This window comes from Streptopelia decaocto, assembly GCF_964273445.1.
Source record: "Streptopelia decaocto genome assembly, chromosome: 17".
NCBI classification, from domain to species: domain Eukaryota; kingdom Metazoa; phylum Chordata; class Aves; order Columbiformes; family Columbidae; genus Streptopelia; species Streptopelia decaocto.
Window position 1 is genome coordinate 1,252,027 of NC_138672.1, and position 15,305 is coordinate 1,267,331.

Genomic DNA, 15,305 nt, shown 5'->3' on the forward strand with positions numbered 1-15,305 from the left:
GTAGCCCACCTCAACACTATTTCATAAATGTCTTTTTCTTAGTTGGTAGGGATAGAGATCTAAAAATTAGGATGCTTTCTAAGTATTGCCTAGGAAGAATATAATGCAGAGAAATGTCTGCTGCTGTGGGACTGGAAAACCTGTAAACTTTCAAGAAAGACAGAGATGGCAAATTGTGGGAAGGGACCTGGTTCTTCATGGTGACAAAGATTTCTCAGACAGCAGCTGCTTTTGGAGGTCCCAGCTCTGAACCCAGATCAGCAGCTGCTGTTGCAGTTCTCTGCTCTGGAGCGCGGTCGGGCTGGTGCTGCCGCTCACCACGCCGGTGGGACGCGACCTGCCTCTGGCCTTGTGGCAGTTATGGTTTGAGTCCTACCCGGAGCAAGATGCATCCTGTGCAGGAGTTCGTAGGGGCTGCGCTGCACTGGGAGCCAGGAGCTGCTGTCCCTGGCTCCACTGGGCATGCAGCTTAACAACCTGTGAGATGGAAATCATTTTTCTACCCTCCCTTGAGGAGGGCATTGAAATGTTCTGACTGTACGAAGTAGGAACTGTTGTGTATCACTGTGGCCTCTCCACAGCTGCCTAACTCGGTAAGGGAACTGTTTGTCCTGGCCCTGTCTCCTTGTCTCTATGTATTTTGTTGCTAAAAGGGAGGAAAACAAACAGACAATCAAAACAACCTCTTGCATTAGGCCCTTGGAAAGCTGCTGCACCACAAAATGTGTGATAATTTGAATGAATCTTCCAGCTTAGCCCTTCTGTGGAGTCGAGACTGTTAACTGCCTACAATTTACTTGTTATGTGTCCCATCCAGGTCGGCTGTGACCAAATCCTTGCCCACACAGACCCAATCCGAGGCCTGGCTGCTCTTGTTGGTGAGTCAGTAGTATCAGTTTTGTCTCTTATCTCACGCGCTCTATCCCAGAAGCCCCCGTAAGCAGAGCCATTGCCCTGTGGTGGGTTGGGTGTCCTGGGAGCTGCTGTGACTCCATCTCCCATGGGGACATTTTGCTCCGTATTGGCTTTGTCTGCCGGGATGTCCTGAGGTGGCCCATGGGTTCATTGTCACCTTTCCAGACTTACCCTCATCAGGTTTTTCAGCCGTTGCAGCCCCTTAACCCGTTTATTGTCTGTGAGATGTGGACTTCTAAGGTACCTGCTTCTTTCTAGAAGTTCGCCCATACTCCGGTTCAGGCAGTGCAGGTTCAGTGCACGCCCACTGGGGGAAATCTGCTCTGCTTGTTGAGGACAAGGTTGGCACCACAGTGCCCTACGGTCTTAAACCAGTGGCAAGACAGAATTAAATACATTGTGCATGTTTATTTCTGTGAGTCCTTAATTTGCCAGCCAGCAGTGTTTGTAAGGAAGTTATTAGAGACAGAATCCAAAGCTCTTTTGAGGACTTCCTCATAACATCTCTCAAGTTGCTCATTAAAAATAAGTTCTATATTGGTCATTATTCAGAAAAACAGGTTCTGAATGACAAAAAATTGATTTAAGGAATTCTTATGGGTTTAATGCAGCTTAGTAGGATTGGGAACTAATGCTTTTTTTGCAAATTATACATGTCACCATGACAGCACCCAGTGGAACATTCCAGTTCAAGTCACTGCTAAAGGTGTTTGGCCAGCAGCTCTGAGAGTTGTTAAAATACTAATACCTTGGCAAACGCTGTAAGATCCGCTTGACATATTCACATCCTACTTCTTTTCTGAGGCAGAGTGGGATTCTTGTTCCTTTGTGATGAACAAGCTGAGGGCAGATTCCTTTGTCCTGCCTTCAGGGGAGCACTTGGTGCCTCTGCCCGTCTCCGCAGCCGCGTTCCCGTGGGCCAGTTTAATCACGCAAGAGGCGTGATCCACCAGAGCCTTGGGCAGGGGCCCGGCTTGCTGCCAAACCCGCCGCCCCGTGTCGTACAGGAACACGCTGGCTGCTTTCTGCATGTGCTGCAGCGACGCGCCCCCCGTGAGGTAGAGCACGGGCCCCACGGCCGCGACGCTGAACTGGCAGCGGCTGAACGGGGACAGCGTGAGCGTTGTCCACTGGTTGCTCCCAGGGCAATAATACTCGGTCTCGTTGACGTGGATCCATTCCTCCACCTGCAAAGAACCAGAGCAGTGCTCATCCACGGTACCGCGCCCTCAGTGGGCATCGCTGGCACATCAGGCTCACTTGGTTCATGAGAAAGGAAACCAGTGTCTCAACAGCGATTTGAATACCGTGGGGCTCAACGTGCCTGATTTTTGATCCACACTCAGCAATCAGAGCCTCAAAAGAAACTGAACAAAATACCAGAATGGCCTTAAAGAAGTGTTTGTGGTAAATCAGAGCAGTGAGCTGAGCAAGGAGCCACAGCGACCTGTGGGAACTGGAACAGCCCAAGTCCCGCCTGCTGTCCAGACTTTTAACACATGATGAAGGAAACGATCTCATTGTATTGAGTTGTGGACAGTAACTGAGTTTGTGTCACTTGGAGGAATTTGATGTCAGCCTTGATGTGCAGTTTTTCCTTATAGATTTCTATCCCTTCCTCGGCAAGCAGTTAAGTGCTGTAATGTGCCCGCACTCCGTCAAAAGAAACCCTACCTGTCGTCGTAAAATCAGGCCAGGCCTGGAGTCTTTATGCTTTCAAATGGGAATTACTGAATGATCTTTGAAAACTCAGTTCTCTTGGCTTCAGGGAATGGGATTCTCGAGTGAGTCTGTTAGTGGCTGTCAGGCCTCCTCCCAGCGGGCTGGGCACTGCGTTCCCTCTTCAGAGACGGGAAATACAGCTTTGAAGAGACTTCATTTGCATTCCAGGACTTAAGCCCATCTTTCCTTTAGGAAAGGGTTTTAGTCTAAGCTCCTGTCGTCAGTGCAGTTCATTCCTCTTCCCGTCTGCTGGTGTTTTGCCCCCGCTCAGCTCAAACCAAGGAAATCAGGTGCTCACTGTGTTTGGGGCAGGTACGTGGCCAGTTTTACACTTGGGTTTGCCTGTGTTAGCAGGCTGGGCCTCCACCATATGTTTTCTCTGCTTAAAAAAGCACTTTGAACAGCCTTTGTGCTCTAGAAGATAGAGTGTGACAACAAGGCAGCTGCTACTGTGCGTGACTGTCATGACAGAAATGCTTTATAAGCAAACTGGCCTGACTTGTGACCGTGCCAGTCCACTGAGAGCCCAAAAACAATGGAGTTACCGGTCAGCCTGTTGGAATAAACCAGTCATGGCCTAGCGATACAGAGACCCCATTTTAGATCAGATTGGGGATCATAAGAGCAAACAAACTTACTCCTTTCAGTGTCCTCCCTCCAATGCAGAAGATGCCGTCCCTGACCGCGGCCATCCCGTGGTCACAGCGGGCGAACGCCATGGGGCTGCTGCCGACCCAGCGCCGGAGCCGAGGGAGGTAGCTGTGAGTGTCTCGTAAGGTTTTGCCCCCAGAGAAGCCCCCTGCAAGGAAAGGAGGAGTCTTGACAATGTGTCCATCATCCTCTCTGACATCCAGCCAACGTTCTGCAAGCACCAGCAGAGCTGATTGGATTTTTTTCTTTAAAACAGCTAAGGAGCTCAGGTTTAAAATTTCACACATTATGCAGAGCTGACACAGTGTGAAATTTAAAACCTGAGCTGCATAGGTATTTTAAAGAGGGGAAAAAAAACCAAACCCACACAGTCCAGCTCTTTGTGTGAATAGTCTTCCACAACAGATTTTTCAGTAAAGTTCTTGGGGTATTTCAGGTGTAACCGGAACAGCTTTACTCAGGGAATCTGCTTCCAGCACCCGCAGTCACAAAATGGTGCTTTGAAAGAAAAGTGTTCAGAGCTTTTTTCAGAGCCAACCTGTGAGTGGTGTTGTTATCTACTGTGCACTCACCCCTGTATTTCAGGGGTGCAGTGTGAAAAGCTCCGTGCAGGAGGAAGGTGCTGCCGTGGGAAGCGTCTCCAGCTGCCCCTTCCTGTGTGTGGACACTGTCTGCGTGGAGCTTGTGTTTAGATCTTGTACCAAAGGAACACTCTGAACCGTTGGGTTTGCTTGGGCAGGGCTGTAGGCTGGCCAGGTCACATCTGCAGTCACCCCACTAGTGGAGAAGGAAACGCACACTATAGGTATGTCAGATATTATACCCGAGGGGTTTAGTGTTATCCAGCCTAGATCACTGTGGTATGTTTGAAGCTCTGTGAGGCAATTTTGTCCTTGCTCTCTGGTAGGAATTGAGACCAACGAGGGCTGGCACTGTGGGCCAGCTGGGTCCAAGCAGGGACTTGACCCTGAGCCTCAGCCATTCCCCATCTGGACCGTTACCCGTGGGCGCTGCCCCTGTGGGACCCACGGGGCTCACCCTGGGCAGTGTCACCCTGTGCTGCTGTCACCAAATCCCAGAATGTGAGGGGTTGAAGGACCCTGGAAAGCTCATCCAGTGCAATCCCCCCATGGAGCAGGAACACCCAGATGAGGTTACACAGGAAGGTGTCCAGGCGGGTTGGAATGTCTGCACAGAAGGAGACTCCACAACCCCCCTGGGCAGCCTGGGCCAGGCTCTGACACCCTCACCAGGAACAAGTTTCTTCTCATATCTAAGTGGAACCTCCTGTGTTCCAGTTTGCACCCGTTGCCCCTTGTCCTGTCACTGGTTGTCACCGAGAAGAGCCTGGCTCCATCCTCCTGACACTCCCCCTTTATATATTTATAAACATTAGTGAGGGGCCTCGGGAGGACAGTGCAGAACTTCATTGCAACTGTGCAACTGATGTTCACCTGCACCAGACCAGTACAGTGATCCCAGCTGGTCACGACTGGTTTATGATCGGGGAGCCCACAGCAATGGCAGCCTGGCCCAGGACTCGGAAGTGCAGAGGCAACAACACAAACAGCACGGTGCTGTTCCTAGGAGAAACCAAACATTATCTCTCAAGTCCAAATTAGTAGCTACAAAAGCTAAAGATCCCACAGCAATTTCCTGAAGTGTTCAAACCCATGCAGCTTGATTGTTCTACATCCTGCACCATCTACCAACGGTCACTGTAAAGACTGAGGATCCCTCGTGCAGCAGGAGCTGTGCTGGCTCAGTGGGTAAGAGCCTGCATTGCACTTCTTTTTGTACAGCGCAGTAGGGTTAGTCCCACATCTCACATTCAGATTAATACCAGGGTTCAATCCCATCCCCAGCACTGTGGCAGCCTGCTTGCGCTGTACCTTTTCAGACCGCCAAGCTTTGCGATTTGGCCAGGATTGCAGGGTCAAGGCGAGCAGGGGCATGTGGACGGCAAACAGGTGATGCCACCTGTAGCGTCTTGGAAAGAACTGGTGAAGACTGGGGAAGGGACTTGAACACAAGCCCTATGGGGAGAGGCTGAGGGAGCTGGGCTTGTTTAGTCTGGAGAAGAGGAGGCTCAGAGCTGAGCTCAGCACTCTCCAGAACTACCTGAAGGGCAGTTCTAGCCAGGTGGGGATTGGGCTCTTCTCCCAGGCAGTCAGCAATAGGACAAGGGGCCATGGGCTTCAACTCTGCCAGGGGAAATTGAGGCTGGAGATGAGAAAGCAATTCTGTGCAGAGAGAGTGGTCAGGCATTGGAATGGCTGCCCAGGGAGGTGCTGGACTCACCGGCCCTGGAGGTTTTTAAACTGAGACTGGACATGGCACTTAGTGCCATGATCTAGTCAATGGGCTGGAGTTGGACCAAGGGTTGGACTGGATGATCTCTGAGGGCTTTTCCAACCCAGTCCATTCTGTGATTCTGTGAAAACAATTCCTGCCATTCAGGAGGGCAGTGAGGCTGTGCTGACACAGCAGGAAAGGGACACTGGAGCTCTGGGTGCAGGCTTAGACTGTGACATTGAGATGTCAGAGACCTGTAGGAAAACATGCTGCTTTCTACAAGCTCTATCACCTGAAATATAGAGGATTCCCTTGTGGGTTGTGCCTGCGTGATCAGCAATAGGCGTGGGGAGAGGAGCTGTGAACTGCCACTTGTTGTCCGCGGGCTGGTAGCACTCCACAGTGCGCGTGAGGGTCCCCAGCAGCGTCCCGCCGCCCACAGCGAAGATGCGATCGGACAGGACACCCGCGTGGAAGCGCGTCCGCCTCTCCAGCATGCTGGCGACCTGCAGCCAGGACGTGTTGCGGGGATCGAACCGGAAAACCTAGGATGGCAGCAGACAGGTGATAGCAGAAGGAGGGCGCCTGCTTGCGTCTCCTGTGGCTTCAAGAACTGATTGATAAGCATTTTCCCCAGGCTGAGGAAGGTTTTATATTCAGACCTGGACAGGCTGACCCAGCAGAACCTCCCAGTGGAGCTGGATGCTCAGTTACAGCCTTTCTGGAGGTCTGGAGGGTCTGGGAACAGGTGGTGCTCTCAGCTTGCAGCAAGCAGGAGGCGAAACACGTTGGCTTAGTGAAATATCTGTTTCATACACCGGCTATAATAGCACATGTCAACTGAAAACTGTTCCAGTGAGATTTCAACAAGCACATTTTGCATCTCTGCTACTGTTTGAATGCGTAGTAAAGAGAGCAACTGAGCTTTGCCTGCTGCTCTTGCCCAGGGGAGGGCAGGAGTTGCCTCCCCCCGTTCCTGGCGGCATCAAGGCAGGGGCACAGCCCCCCTGGTCGGGCTGGGTTTCCAGTTGTGTCTAGTTCAGCAGTAAATACCTCCCCAGCCTTGCTTTGTCAGCTGTGGTTAGAAAGCCCGGGTCCCCGAGCAAGCGCAGCACGTGCAGAACCACCCGCAGCGGGTGCTGAGCCGGCGGCATCGCCCGCTCCGCCGAGCCGCCTCCCGGCCGCGGCAGAGCTGCTGCGCGCGGGGACGTGGCCGCACGGGCTGTGGCGCTGAAACAGCCCCTGGGAGCACGGGAGAGAAAAACATAAAATCCTGCACAAGTCTTTTCACTCTCTGGCATAAAGGGAAGGTCCTGGGAGCTAAAGCAGATGTGCCTTTCAAGGGCAAAACGAAGGAAGGAGCAGTTCCCAAGGGCAAGGGTAGGATTTAACCATGCCCCATGACCCTGGGTGAGTACCGGGAACAGGGGTGGCACTCATGGGATTGGTTGATGGACTGATGTGGACCGGGCTGAACCGGCGCTGTGGAGGCTGCGTACAGATTAGGGTGACAATCTACAGCAGGAGCGAGGTGACACCGGAGCAGAGCCTGATTGCTTCCCAGAGAGTTTGGCAGCTCTGTTCCTGAGGGCTCCGTAATGCACAGAGCGCTGGGAAATCTGTAGACGTGGGAGATCTGGGATGGGCAAGAGGAACGATTCCCTCCCTTCTCCCTTCCTCACTCAGCCGTTTTTCCAAGGCTGAAGGTTTCTCACGACTCACCTCGTTTGACGGCTGCTTTCCAGTGGGATCAAATTTACACTGTCCCCCGATGATGAAGAGAAAGTCGTTGATGATGGCGACGCAGTGGTTGTACACGGGCACGCAGAGCTCCCCAACCTTGTGCCAGGTGCTGCAGCTCTGGTCTGCAGCCCACATCTCCCTGCACACACCGTTGTCAGCAGTTCTGCCACCGGCAACGAGCAGCACGGTGGAAGCGCCGCGGGGGCTCGTGCTCGGGGTCTGCAGCACCGGCTGAGCAAACAGCTGCGAGTGGTAATTCAGAGCCTCCCGCAGGTACCGCTGGCAGCCTGACCCCAGCCTCAGCAGAGGCACCTCCTGGACGTAGCTCTGCAGATCCTGTAAAGGAATGAGAGGGAATCTTATGCGCCTTAAGACGTCTGTCGCGTGTTGCAGCCGCGCGCAGTCGTGCTGCAGCCAGCCCACGGCGGCTCTGAGCAGCTCCAGCTTGCTGCATCCCGCCACGTCGCTCCTGTCTAAAATTTCACAAAGGGTTCCTCGGTCCAGGTCTTTCAAGCACTGGGGGTCAGCCAGGATCTGTTTGTAATGCTGCCCTACATAGCGCATTGCTTTCTGTCTCAACTCTGCTGGGCCGAGTTTCTTAGCGATGTTAAGAACATCCGTGCAGTTCTCACAGTTCAAGCAACCCTCCAGAAAGCGGAAGCACAGCTTGATCACCTCCCGAACCAGGAGGGTTTCTGCAGCTTTGAAAGTCTCCTCGATGTTCTGCAATGAGAGATCTAGTTTGTTGGAGTAAATGAAGTTGAGAACATTCCTCAGCCCAGCAGCACTGACGGCGTTCAGCCGGACGTGGCCGTCCGGGCTCCCTGCTCTTGTCAAGTTTCCAACAAATAGGATCTTGCAGTAATTACTTGCTGACGCTAAAACAACCTTGTGGGCTGGAAAGCAAACCCCTTCAGCCTCCAGCGTCACGTCGCACAGCGCGTTCTGCGAGCGGAGGCTGCCGAGCCCCTCCAGCAGTTTCTCCAGGTAGGTGTCCGACACGAGCCCCGTCGCGCTGGCCGAGCTGAGCAGCATCGCTCTGGCGGGTGCGCAGCGCTGGAGCGGCCCCAGGGCTCCCCGCTGTGCACACTCAGTGCATCTCCTGGCCAGGCGCCTGCAGCCAAACCAGTGGTTTCGTGCTTTATGGAGCTGGGGCTGCGCTGCCCCCGCCACGGAGCCTCCAAAAGGCAGCGGCTGCAGCTTCCACCCGTCTCGGCGGCAGAGCCACAGGGGCAGTTTGCAAGCGGAGCTCTTGCTGCTGGTTGTCACACAAACCCGGTGTCTGTGGGTTTTCCTGTGGGCTGTGGCGCTGGCAGCAGCGGACGGCCCGCAGAGCCGCATTCCTCCTCCTCGCTATCTGGTAACTACCCATCTGCACAAAAAAGCAGCTCCCCAGCCATGCTTCGCCGGGCCCACTGGTCAGGAGCTCTTTCATCTGGGCAAGCCCGCACATGCTGCCTTTCCCTTCCTGAACAACAGGCAAACAAAATCCTGTCTGTGACGTGACACCCTTGGCCCTCTGAGTAAATGCGATGGATTCAGACAACATCTCCTTTCAGGGCGGGGGTGGGCAAGTCTCAGCAGCCGTGGCCCATTCAGTTTGGGGTGTTCATGTACTGTGCCGTGCACAGCCGGCTCCTGCGTGCACCTGGGCTTGGAAGTTCGGGCTCTCACAAGGACATTGGCTTTTGGCACAGAGAACAGCGAGCGAGCACTGGGGGGGTCCTGAGCTGTGGACACAGCACAAGTAAAGGGGATCACACGATGGGCTTGAGGCCATTGAAAAGCTTTGGCATGAAGTTGGGATGGTGAACCAGCACTGGTGCAGCTCTGCCCCGGCACTGCCAGGAGAAGAGGAGACTGAGGGGGGACTCATTCCTGGGGATCAAGATGGAAAGGGGGAGTGTCAGGAGGATGGAGCCAGGCTCTTCTCGGTGACAACCAATGACAGGACAAGGGGTAATGGGTTCAAACTGGAACACAGGAGGTTCCACTTAAATTTGAGAAGCAACTTGTTCCTGGTGAGGGTGGCAGAGCCTGGCCCAGGCTGCCCAGGGAGGTTGTGGAGTCTCCTTCTGTGCAGACATTCCAACCCGCCTGGACACCTTCCTGTGTAACCTCATCTGGGTGTTCCTGCTCCATGGGGGGATTGCACTGGATGAGCTTTCCAGGGCCCTTCCGACCCCTGACACTCTGTGACCCTGTGACAGCTGCTCTTGGCTCGGTCCCGGCTGTGAGGCTGGTGCGGGATCGGTGGGTGAGCAGCACTGACCGGCTCTGTGCTGTGTTCTCCCTCTCAGGGGTGCTGTACAACTCCTCCAGCTCGGCGCAGTGTTACGACATATACCAGCTGTACCAGTCCTGCGCCGACCCCACGGGCTGCGGCATCGGCTCAGACGCCGAGGCCTGGGACTACCAGGTATGCGTTGGAGACACCAACAGCTTTCACTGCTGCCCTGGTTATCCCCACACCCCATGACAGTTCTTGTACCTCTCTTAGGTTTGCACCGAGATCAACTTAACTTTCAACAGCAACAACGTGACCGACATGTTCCCCGAGATGCCGTTCACGGAGGCCATGCGAGAGCAGTACTGCTGGAGCAGGTGGCGCGTCAGGCCCCGAGCACGCTGGCTGCAGATAAACTTTTGGGGCGGAGGTGAGTTGTGCCGTCTGCTCGTCCCTTCGTCACCCTGTGCCCGTCCGGCCGTGCCCCCTGTGCCCAGCAGAGCTCGGGGAGGACAGCCCAGCGAGCCCTGGCACAACTCAGCCTTGTGCTGCAGCAAACAGACCCTTCTGTGCCTCCTAGAGCAGAAGTGGAAAACCTAGAAACTGCCAACACTTCGATTCATTCTCCCATGTTTTCTGTTCTTGGCCATGTTTGCTGCAGTAGCCAAATAGATTTGGGTAAATGGGCAGGAAGGGCACCTCTCAAACGTCACCTTTCTGAATTTCAGACCTGAAAAGTGCAAGCAACATTATTTTTTCAAATGGAGACTTGGACCCGTGGGCTGGAGGTGGGGTAAGCACGTGCACTCCTGACACCGAGCAGCTTTTCCAGGTGACACACCGCCCCCCTCTCCCTTTCAAAGCAGCACTGCTGACTCATCTTCACCATTTTGAGTTTCTGTAAGTGGTTGTTTTCTGCTGAACCATTCAGGAGCCTTAGGACACATTTGAATGAGTCCATGAGCCAGGAACACTGACACAGCAAAGGTGGCTTTGCTAGTTCAGACACAGCAGGAGCCTCCTGAACCAGCACCCGGATCTGAAGCACAACCTGTCGTGTTTGTGTGCAGACGTGGGCTTGGTGCTGACAGCGCCGTGCTCCGCGCAGCCCCCGTGCTCCACGCTGTGAGACCAAACAGCTGCTGCGGCAGCACCTCGGACCAGGGCGGATTTTGGTTGAGGTTCAACAAGGGGTGGCAGAGCTGTAGTCTAAAATTTAAAACCAAAAATGAACCAGAGCCGGATTTTTGAGTTAGTTGAGCTCCTGCTTGCAGTGCACAAGTACCTTGTTTTAGGCTGGCTTGGCAACCCCAGCTGCTCAGGGTGCACCAGCCAAAGGAGCCTGTCAACTGCAAACTGCCTGTACTGGAGTAGGCTGAGTTTTCCTCTTGGGGGAAGACGGATCATTTGGCTCGTTAGGACTGTAAGGCACACACACAATATCGGCCGTACCAAGGATCCTGAGCTTCCCCTCAGTCCTGCCCAGCTCATCTTCCAGTTTTAAGAACTGATGCCCAGTTCTGCCCAGCCACTTGGTGAGAGTTTGTCTTTACTCCTTCTCCTTCCAGATAAACAGCAGCCTCAGTTCTTCACTAATTGCGCTGACCATTAAAGGAGGCGCTCACCACCTAGATCTGCGGTAAGTACTGACAAGACCTCCTGCCCTGGTGTTTGATCGTAGCTGGGCACAGTGCAAAGAACCAGGACATACCGTACCTAGAGCGGGCTGGGTACCAGACTTGCAGCATAACCGTAGAGCAGCACATCTTCCCCCGTACAGCGCTCCTACAGCCGTCAGGGGAGCGGGCTCCGCAGAGCTCAGCACTAAGCTGAGAACTTTCATTACTGAGCACTTTGATTAGAACATGTTCTTGCACAGGGATTGGCACCAGTGTGTGGCAGCCTGTAGTGATCGGTCATGTCAAGTAGTCCAGCATTTCTTGGCATTAGCCAACAGCCTTCAGGCCCGGAGCAGAGAGGGCAGCAGGCGCTGATGCAAGGGAGCGCTCAGGACTCTCAAAGCTGCCTCCAGCCTCCTGGGGGGGGCGATGCTGTCACTTGTTTTCCAGGGGATGAATATGAGGAACTGCCCACTCCCAGCTGACATTGCTCTGCTCTCTCTAGAGGACACAATCCAGCTGACCCCCCGTCCGTCACAGAGGTGCGCAAGCTCGAAGCGAGTATCATCAATCACTGGGTGAAATCCGCACGGATGGAAAGAACATCGGAGAAACACTGGGGAGCTTCAGCAGGCGGATGGGTGTGAATACAACACATAGAATCACTTTGGTTGGAAGAGACCCTCGAGATCATCGAGTCCAACCATAACCTACTCTGACACTACCCCATGTCCTGAGAACCTCATGTCCGTCTGTCCAACCCTCCAGGGGTGGTGACTCCAGCCCTGCCCTGGGCAGCCTGTTCCAACGCCCCACAGCCCTTTGGGGAAGAAATTGTTCCCCAGATCCAACCTCAACCTCCCCTGGCGCAACTTGAGGCCGTTTCCTCTGCTCCTGGCGCTTGTTCCTGGGGAGCAGAGCCCGACCCCCCTGGCTCCAAGCTCCTTTCAGGCAGTTCAGAGATCAGAAGGTCTCCCCTCAGCTCCTGTTCTCCAGCTGAACCCCCCAGGTCCCTCAGCCGCTCCCATCAAACTTCTGCTCCAGCCCCTCACCAGCTCCGTTCCCTTCTCTCCACTCGCTCCAGCACCTCAAGGCCTTTCTTGTCGTGAGGAGCCCAAAACTGACCCCAGGATTCAGGGTTTGGCCTCCACAGGTCCCAGCACAGGGATGGTCACTGCCCTGGGCCTGCTGGCCACACCATTCCTGGTACCAGCCAGGATGCTGGTGGCCTCTTGGCCACCTGGGCACACGCTGGCTCATGTTCAGCCGCTGTCACCAACACCCCCAGGGCCTTTTCCACCGGGCACTTTCCAGCCGCTCTTCCCCAGCTGCAGCGTTCATGGGGTTGTTGTGACCCAGGTGCAGGACCCAGCACTTGGCCTTGTTGAACCTCAGACAATTGGCCTCAGCCCAGCAATCCAGCCGGTCCAGACTCCTCTGTATGGCCTTCCCACCCTCCAGCAGATCAACACTCCCACCCAGTTTGGTGTCATCTGCAAACTTACTGAGGGTGCACTCGATCCCCTCATCCAGATCATTGACAAAGAGATTAAACAGAACTGGCCCCAGTACTGAGCCCTGGGAACACCACTCATGACCAGTCGCCAACTGGATTTGTCTCCGTTCACCACAACTCTTTGGGCCTGGCCCTCCAGCCAGTTCTTTGTCCATCACAGATACTCCATCCAGGCCGTGAGCTGCAGCTTCTCCAGGAGATGCTGTGGGATGCGGTGTCAAAGGTTTTGCTGCAGTCTAAGTGCACAACACCCACAGCCTTTCTGTCATCTACTGCGTGGGTCACCTTGTCATAGACGGAGATCAGCTTGGTCAAGCAGGACCTGCCTCTCACAAACCCATGGTGACTGGGCCTGATCGCTGGGCTGTGCTGTGTGTGCCTCGGATGGGACTCGAGTTGATCTGTTCCACGACCTTCCCCAGCACCGAGCTCAGACCGACAGGCCTGGAATTCTGCAGATTCTCCTTCCAGCCCTTCCTGTAGACGGGTGCCACCTTTGCCAACTTCCTGGGACCTCCCCAGTTAGCCAGGACTGCCGATAGTAACTGAAAGTGGCTCGGTGAGCACCTCTGCCAGCTCCCTCAGCACCCGTGCGTGGATCCCATCTGGCCCCTTAGACTCGTGTGTGTCTAAATTCTGTAGCAGGTCGCCAACCATTTCCCCTTGGATTATGGGGGCTTCATTCTGCTCCCTGTCCCTGGGTACCCGCAGCACCACTGGTCTCACGTTTAAAGCCTCAGCCATTGCCTTGTCCTCTGTCACTCTGTTTCCCCCGCAGCCGTCAGGGGATGGAGATTCTCCTTAGCCCTCCTTTTGTTGCTGATGTATTTATAGCAACGTTTCTTGTTCACTTTTACAGCCAAGCCAGGCTCAGCTCTAGTGGAGCTTTGGCCCTTCTGATTTTCTTCCTGCACAACTTCACAGCACCCTTGTATTCCTGCAGAGCACCTGCCCATCTTCCAGAGGTTAGAAATTCCCCTTGTATTCCCGAGTCCCAGCCCAGCTCGTTCAGCCCGGCCGGCCTCCCCCCTTCCCGCACACAGGACGTCCCGGCGCCTCCGCGGGGCTGCGAGGGCCCCAGCAGGACACATGAGTGTCCCACCTGTCCCTAAGAACACACTAAAGAAAAGCAAAAGGCCAAATCACTGACTGGAGCGCAAACCCCGCCGTGTGGGTTTCACACTCGCTCAGAATGAGAAGGCATTGTAACTGGTGGAAATCAGAGCGTGCCTTAAGACCCAAGATTGATCGTTGTTCTGAAAAGCATGGTTGCCAGAGGCACCTGAAGGCTGAAGCAAAGTTATTTTTAGATAAAACGTAAATACTAGATAAGCAGCGGAGCAGCAGAGGCGTGGTCGTTACTTACCCGGGTTCCCCGGGGACTCTCCCGTGACCGGTGGTATCAGCCTCATCCAGTGCTGCGGGTTTGGGTTGGTTGGTTGTGTTTTCACCTTGTACCAGAGATCCCCAGTTGTTGGGCTGGAGATTTACAGCAAGTAGTCGTGGTGTGTGCAGCTGTCACTCGAGGTCTCCACAGGGGTGGCCAGTAGAGCACGCTTCACTTGAGAAATCTGCAGGTCTTCTTAAAATAAATCACAAGTTTATCAAAGTGTATGATGTAATTTCTTTGCTTGGCAATATAACCAGAGAAGATAAAAAAAGGATATTTCTCACCTTTCCAGGTGGAGTAAACTCATCTTTGCACATAAACAGGTGGATTCTTACCTACTGGAATTTCTATGCTCCAATAAATAGTAGCGTAATTGCAAAAATATTAAATCCTGGTAATCAATTTCATGCCTCAGGTGACCTATTTATCATGATTTTATGAGTTCGCGGAGGAGCCTCCAGGGCTTACGGTGCTTACACGGCAGTCTCAGCGTTGTTTGGTTCCTGGTCCGTTGCTCAAACACGCGGCTTTGTGCTGAGTGTTTGCAGCGCGGGGTCCGCGCTGCCCCCGCGGAGCAGCTGCTTCCCCGAGCCGCCGCCTCAGCCACCGCGGGGTTTCACAACAGTCAGGTGGACAAAAGGGGTTCTTTCGCATACGATCCACTCGCCTCTTCCCTGTTAAGTACAAAAGGCCAAAGCGCCTGGTCCCCAACCTCGCTGAGGAGTGCGGGGAAGAGCAGGAACAGATGGAGCCGCTTGTCAGATCTCTCAGGTGTGTACAAATGAAGGACAACATAGGGAAGACCCGATTAGTCAAACTCCAGCCCCCAAAGAAAAACGCTTTAAGACTGTTAGTGGAACTACATCCTCACTAAGACCCACGGCGTCTCCGTTTCTGCTGGTGAAAACCTCCACACCTCTGCTAAGAGCTCTCACCGTCCCCTTTGCTCAGACTCAAGTCAGGCTCCGGACTTTCTGCTGGAACTGCAGCTTATCAGCGCTGCCCCTCGCGGGCTTACGGAGACACAGCCTGGTGTTCACCCTCCATGCCCACAGGGACCCGGCCTTCCCGAGTTTAAATCTGCTGTACCCCAGCAATTCGTCAGGACTAGCACCGCGTTAAAGAAGCAGACAGCACTGGATGTGTCTGCAGACAGAGACGATTACATCTTGGTTTTATCACCTTTCTAACAGCATCCTTAGCTCCCAGCAAGCAGGCAGCCTAATT

The 15,305-nt window shown here is 54.1% G+C and overlaps 2 protein-coding genes across 3 annotated transcripts in view; one reads left to right on the forward strand and one right to left on the reverse strand.

Annotated features, from left to right (window-relative positions):
* DPP7 (dipeptidyl peptidase 7) overlaps window positions 1-14,627 on the forward strand; it is a 28,670-nt gene extending 14,043 nt beyond the window's left edge. For both annotated transcript variants that reach the window (XM_082068004.1, XM_082068005.1), the window contains exons 8-13: window positions 818-878; window positions 9,627-9,745; window positions 9,827-9,983; window positions 10,282-10,346; window positions 11,122-11,192; window positions 11,678-14,627. In XM_082068004.1, coding sequence (XP_081924130.1) covers window positions 818-878; window positions 9,627-9,745; window positions 9,827-9,983; window positions 10,282-10,346; window positions 11,122-11,192; window positions 11,678-11,819 — 615 coding nt within the window. In that variant the 3' untranslated portion in view covers window positions 11,820-14,627. The remainder of the gene's footprint in view (window positions 1-817; window positions 879-9,626; window positions 9,746-9,826; window positions 9,984-10,281; window positions 10,347-11,121; window positions 11,193-11,677) is intronic.
* LOC309447421 (kelch-like protein 9) lies at window positions 1,509-9,207 on the reverse strand. Its single transcript, XM_082068003.1, has 4 exons — window positions 7,306-9,207; window positions 5,876-6,128; window positions 3,276-3,436; window positions 1,509-2,102 (listed from the first exon to the last, which is right to left on the reverse strand). The coding sequence occupies exons 1-4, from the start codon at window positions 8,665-8,667 to the stop codon at window positions 1,704-1,706; spliced, it is 2,175 nt and encodes a 724-aa protein (XP_081924129.1). The 5' UTR covers window positions 8,668-9,207; the 3' UTR covers window positions 1,509-1,703.
* Window positions 14,628-15,305: the final 678 nt, after the last annotated feature.

Excerpts from the sequence above, each read along its gene's own strand:
- LOC309447421 (XM_082068003.1), bottom strand. The coding sequence starts at position 8,667 with ATGCGGCTCTGCGGGCCGTCCGCTGCTGCCAGCGCCACAGCCCACAGG. Across the intron at positions 3,437-5,875 it reads GGGAATCCTCTATATTTCAG|GGGGCTTCTCTGGGGGCAAA; the intron begins GTGATAGAGCTT and ends CTTTCCTTGCAG. Across the intron at positions 2,103-3,275 it reads GAGGGAGGACACTGAAAGGA|GTGGAGGAATGGATCCACGT; the intron begins GTAAGTTTGTTT and ends GGTTCTTTGCAG.